General features: G+C 41.8%; 1 protein-coding gene across 1 annotated transcript in view; it reads left to right on the forward strand.

Moving 5' to 3' along the window:
• LOC146810766 (histidine--tRNA ligase, cytoplasmic-like) overlaps positions 1-6,641 on the forward strand; it is a 127,742-nt gene that overhangs the window by 45,401 nt on the left and 75,700 nt on the right. Inside the window, exon 6 of the mRNA XM_085617799.1 lies at positions 3,504-3,611. Within this exon, the coding sequence (XP_085473925.1) occupies positions 3,504-3,611 (108 nt within the window). The remainder of the gene's footprint in view (positions 1-3,503; positions 3,612-6,641) is intronic.

The raw sequence follows: 6,641 nt of genomic DNA on the forward strand, positions 1-6,641 counted from the left end.
GGCCTAATTGCCAGACATACCTAAGGAATGGGTCTTCTTGCAACTGGGAATGGGGGCCCCCATTCCCCTTGCTACACCATAGCAGTGAGGCCTGGGGAGGGGAGCCTCCTAAGGTGGCGCACTTGCAAGGTGACACCTTTCATGCCGTGGTCTGACTCCGTTACATCGGTGCTGGACCCCAAGATGGAGGGCTGACTACGGAGCCCTGGGCAGCTGCCCACACTGCCAATGCCTAGCGCTGGCCCTGACTGACATTGTTTAGGTAAATGGCATTGCAGTAGAAATGATGATGGATTCTGGTGCGCCTTTGACGTTAATAGTAGATGTAATGTTTGATAGGTATTTTAAAGGCAAGGTTGAGTTGCTGGATTCTGATGTTAAACCCATCTCGGATGGTGGTAAAACAATAGATCTGATTGGTTATTTTGAAGGGAATTTCAGAGGGAATGAAGCAGACGGTAAGGGTTTATGTTCCAGTTGTACGAAATCCACTGAACTGGAGAGTAGTTGCGCTCGCCTGCCAGACGCACAGCTTAATTCGTGACTTTTCAAAAAAATGTCGCAAACTTGTCCATGTTTAACAATATTTATTCCATGTATTCCAAAGTTCTTTTGTCATTTATTACTCCATTCACATGTAAGATGCTTATGTTTTCCAGTGCTTCTAATGCAACAGATATTCCTATCCAGACCTTTCTCTGGGGCTTGCAGGAATACATAATTCATCCATGGCAGTTAGTTTTGTTTTTACCCAGTGCATTTCGGGGTTCACTATGAAGTTAAAAAGTTGCCATTAGATTTATGCTCAAACCGGTATTCATCAAAATGATGTATTCCTGCGTGGTCCAGGCTGCACACGTCCTTTAAATAACTTTAAGCAAAGCGGAAGTAATGATGCAGAAAGGAGTGCCATCTATCGCCTTTTTTGCAGATCCAGTTGTATGAGATACCATACTGAGTTGTCCTCATCAGGCATTGTTTGGTATAAGTCTTAATCCCAATTTCAATCCTCAAGTTTAAGTCCAGGTTAACGGTGTCAAGCAACTTCCTAAGAATCTGGTGGCTAAGTTTCCCTTGGTCTTTTCATCTAAAATAGGGTGTTTGAAAGATTACGTGCATGACGTAAAGCTCAAACCGGATGTTGTTCCATTTTCTTGCAAGGCGAGGAATATTAGGTATATGTTATGTTAATGGATACTTGTTATAGTGCAATGACTCACCCCAGTAGGGGCATCTCGGCACAGAGGCAACTGATGAGTAGAGAAGCAGCCATTAGAACTACCAGATCTTTAGATGGTTTTTAAAGCCTGAAAACTCAGTGCACGCCCTAATGAACAAGGGAAGCTTGTTCCAGTGTTATGGGGCAAGATACAAGAAGGCCCGTCCGACATACTTAGATGTAGGAATATGCCAGGGACAAAGAAGAAATGGACTCCTTGATAATAAGATTTCTTCTAGGAAAATAGGGAACCAGTTTGTCCTGTACGTATTTGGGTCCTTTGCTTGACAGAGCTTTATGCGTCAGGCAAAGAAGTTTGAATATTGTTTTTATCTTTATAGGAATGCAATTCAGAGCTTTGAGCAGAGAGGCTGAAAATGTGCCAAGTGGCTGCTTATTAACCAAAAGAGCTGCAGTATTTTGTACCACCTGCATTTTAGTTAAAAGAGATTGATTGGATGCCACAACAAGTGCATTTCCATAGTCAAGGCTGCTGATTATCAGAGCCTGGACAAGGGTCTTCCGAGAGGTCTGCGGAAGCCACTGAAAAATCCTCCTGAAAAGGCGCATTGTCCCAAAGCACATGCCGCAAGTAGATGTCACCTGGTCTTTCATAGATAACTTATCTAACAGAATACCCAAGTTTCTCGCTGTGTTTCTGGGAGAAGGAGCAGGCCCATGTTCCACAGTGTAGTGTAAGGCAAGCAGTCAAACAGGAATTAGATAGGCAACTCCCTCTATGCCACTCCACTCTGACACTCTACATCAATCTGTGCCACTCTAATCAACTCTGTGCCCCTCCAGCCTACGCCATTTACTCCATGCCACTCCATTCTAATCTACTCCAGTCTGTGGCAGTCCACTTTACGACACACTACTCCACACAACTACTTCTATTCCATTCACTCCACTCTGACACTCTACTCCACTGTATGTCACTACAGTCTATGCTACTCCACACTTCGACACTCCACTCTGACATGCTGCACCACTCCATGCCACTGCAATCCACTCCGGGCCTCTCCACTCTGCGCCCCTCTACTCCACTCCACACCTTTCTACTCTACCCTACTCTGGTCCAATTCACTACACTCCATGAAACTACACTCCCATGACACTCCACTGTATGACATTCTACTCCATTATTCGCCTCTACACTCTACGACGCTCCACTCCACTCTTTGCCTTTCCACTCTGACACTCCATACTGTGACAATCTGCTCTACAACACTCTCCTCTACACCACTAACGTTTAGCCATGCTGAACAGCAGCCACGCTGGGTACAGTATGGCTTAAACACATTGGTAAAGCCAATAGCTCTTGTGTAGGTGAGAACTACTGACTTTGCCAATGCTTGTGGTGAGATACTAGCATTTTGGCGGAGCCCAGTTAATCCAAAAGACTCCTAACTCCTATTTTACTGGTCTCGCTCTTTCTGCTCTTCTCTTTTATTTTCTCTTTCTCATTTTTTTCTCACCGAATCCACTTTAGGATAAAATTAGGATGACTTAAAGCTCTATAAATATTTGAAAGTATTTGGCAGCTTTTTTTTTGTTTTTTAAATAGTATGCAGAATGTCCAATGAACATTTATTTGAAATAATGTTATTGATTTCATTATGTATGTAATCAAAGAAGAAATGGTCCTCTAGCAAATAACTAAAACTAGAAGAAAGTTACTGACAAATAATGTGTTTTTACTAAATTAATTAATTCAAATTTGGGTGATAAATGCTTGTTAGTATTAATTTTTAAAGGCTGAAATCGCTCTCCAGAGGACTCATACATTTGCACAATAGTGGATGTTCTCTCACTAGCGCATTGTAGATCAAAAGGATACACAGTGGGCCACAATGATCCCACCTTTGGATGACAACAATTATCAGAACACTACAGATTTTTGCACATACTCTCCAATTCATTCATGACAACAGAATTTGCCCTTGCTTGGTAAATTATGACACATCTGTAAGATGGCAAATATGTGCCAATGCTGGAATACAAAGATAGAAGGAATCTCAATAGTGGCTTCTGTGATGCTTGGATTGGTAGTCTGGACTGCATCATTGGAAAAAATCACGAGAAATATTTTTTGAGGGACTCTTGTTAGATGTCTTTATCTCCTTTTGAACTGTTTTGAGGAATTTTATGGAGAAAGCAACAAAGTTGCTTTCATAAGATTGTCAATGAATAAGGGCTCGTCCTAGAAATTTCATCTGGCACAGCTAGTGCCTTGTTTTTTATTGATTTGTGTAGATTGTCATATTCTAATAATGTCTTTCAGGATTTCGACATTGCTGGGAAGTATGACACCATGGTCCCAGATGCGGAGTGCCTGAAGATTGTGCATGAGATCTTGAGTGAGCTGCAGCTGGGCGATTTTCTCATTAAGGTAATCCTCTCTTGCTTTTTGCTTTACAACTAAACTTTTTTATTTAGAAGGGACATCTTAAATGTGTGTTTCTGTGAAGAGAACATTACTATGAGTGGAGTTAAATTGAGGACAAATGCAGTAAGTGATGGGAAGGGGGGTGTAGAATATGTAATTGAGACCTCATTAGAAATCTTTGTATTTGTTGCTGTGATATGTTAATAAAATTTATTGAGCGCACTAATACCCGGAGATGTCTTGGCGCTATGTATAGGTGGTATTTATATAGCATGAACCTATCTGTTGAGTGGTGTACATCAAACAGGGTTAGGTAAAAGTTTAGGATTGTGAACTTCATAAAATGGGAATGGAAAGGGGTCAAATAAAGTAACTGCACACAATCAACAGCATAATATAACCAGTGTTTACAAAGACAGTAGGTCTGAACTTTGGGATCTATTGGATTTGACAAGGGTTTTTAGCAATACTGTGCAGCGTCATTAAAGAGGAAACCAAAAAAAGGCTTGTATGACTCAGCCATCTAATTTTGTAGGAACATGCACCACGCTTACATGTGCCTTAAACATGCACTGTTGCCGTTTGTTTAGGTCAAGCCTGGCAGCGGGCATGCACTGTCTGCAAGACTGTAATCAATAAAACCACTCTATTCCCACCTCCTGCTTACAATTGGTTCTCTGCAGTGTTGCTCTTCTTTGCAGCCTCTTGTCTCGTTCCCACAGCCAATACCTCACTTCCTTTCAAGGCTCAGGAGCAACGGTAAAGTACAGTGTACTTAAGCTTCACTTCTTTATCTCCTGCTTGGGAGAATAAAAAAATAATTGTATTAATGCTTTCAGCCTTTCACTGCTTGTTTTGCCGTCCGCTTTAATGCAGGTACCCCTTGATGATGATGTTTTGAAGAGCTTTTTTTTGTTTGTAAATAGTTGCTTTTGCAGTAATTACTGCTTGTGGCTTTTTTTTTCTTTTTCCATATTGGCCCAAACCTCACCCTCAGTTATTCCATTCTCGCCTCTGCAGCGCACACAGAGCCGCCTCTCCTCCTGTCAAACTAACAAGGATCGGCTAAAAACACAAGCACAATTTCCTTGGGTTACGTACAATATGCAATATATATATATTCACTTAAAAAACCATAGGTTTCACACATGTTATAGTTAGCTGGACATTTCCCTCATAAAAAACCAATTAAATTCCCCCGTTATAGTTAGTGCAGGCAACTATAACTCACGCGACCGCAATCCTCTGCTGATGACGTCAGATATTACATCACTGATTACATATGTGTCTTTCTGAAAAATAAATATTTGTAATATATGTATAGCTAAAGATTAATGGAAGAAGACATGGGTAAATAGGTGTCTATATACAGTGATGTAATATCTGACGTCATCAGCAGAGGATTGCGGTCGCGTGAGTTATAGTTGTCTGCACTAACTATAACGGGGGAATTTCATTGGTTTTTTACGAGGGAAATGTCCAGCTAACTATAACATGTGTGAAACCTATGGTTTTTTAAGTGAATTTGCAAGGTTTTTTAAATGCTAATTCCTAACTATAACATGTGTGAAACCTATGGTTTTTTAAGTGAATTTGTACAGTTTTTTAAATGCTAAGTTATGTATTTATTAATATTTTTTTTTTCAGGTTTTTCACCGTGCGCGCCCCGTGCGCGCACTGTGCGCTTCGCGCACCGAGCACACATGATGCGTTGTGCGTGTCGTGCGCGCACCCCGCGCTTTTTCTTCAAAAAAATAAATGTTTTTTTCACCCTTGGGGGTCCTTCAGTGACCCCCTGACAAAGGCTAGGGGGTCAGGAACTGTCCACCCTGCCCCCTTTTCACGTTCTCCACCTTTGTTTTTCACTGCCTTAGACTGTGAGAGACAAAATGGCGGCCGACACTTCCTGATTTCGACCGATTAGAATGTTTACTGACATCTAACAACCAATCAGAATTGCGCTCGCGCACGTCGCGCGCACGGTGGCCGCCTATAGATATATATGTACTTTTAACTGAAATTTTCTCAGGAACTACTGAACAGATTGACTCCAGATATTCAAAAGGCACATCCTTGACCTGAGGACTACCTCTCTGCCAAATTTCAAGTAATTCTGTTCAGCCGTTCGGGCTGTACCTTGGACTAAAGGTCCCTATGGAAAAATGCATGGGGAAAACGCGATTTGGGACCCCCCTTTTTTCTCGGCCCCCGCTTGACAAATCAGCCCGAGACTTTCAGGGTAGGAGCGGAGCGGAGCGCCCCACCTATTTTGAAAAATTTGCGAGGATTCGTCAACCGGCGCCAAAGTTATTCAAAATAGAATTTTCAGATTTCCTATGGAAACACGGTCCTAACTATAACTATCTACTGGCGACTGCCAGTAGATAATAAATAAATATATCTATATATATATCCGTTTCGTTCAGTTTGCAATCACTTCTGTTTTCAGCTGATCCTCGTTAGTTAATTGCAAACTAATGAGGATTGGCTAAAAACACAGGCGCCATTTCACACGTCCAGAGCTTCCTTTGCTTCAGCTAGGTTAGTTCCCAGTCCTAAGCAGTAGAAAACTGCTGAGTCAGCAGTGCTGACAGGAGTGATTGAAATTAGGGACACCATTCGTAGCACAGTAACTCCGCTGACTGTATGATGTGGCAGAAGCATAGGGGATGGTAGGATAGGAAGTGACTTGTATGATGGTCTCAGCTCTCGTGTTTATTAGTTCCGTATGACATTAGGTCATATAGTCCAATGTTTTTTTGCTTTGCATTCTGGCTCTTGTAGTCTTGATTTTATAATGGAATAAACTGGGCGTCAGATCCCAGATAGTAAAGCAAAAACATTGACTGTATGAGCTGCTCGCGCATGGGCATCTTTATAGCACCGTGCCTACACTACAGTGTCAAGGATGAGGCTGACAGATGGTAGTTAGTTTAGAGATAACATTATTACTACCAACCTCCAATGATTAAGGCCAACCGGCTGAAACGCGTCTGGACATTAATTCCATTTGCCGCTTTGTATCCAATAAAG

This window comes from Triturus cristatus, chromosome 7 (assembly GCF_964204655.1).
Source record: "Triturus cristatus chromosome 7, aTriCri1.1, whole genome shotgun sequence".
Lineage (NCBI taxonomy): Eukaryota > Metazoa > Chordata > Amphibia > Caudata > Salamandridae > Triturus > Triturus cristatus.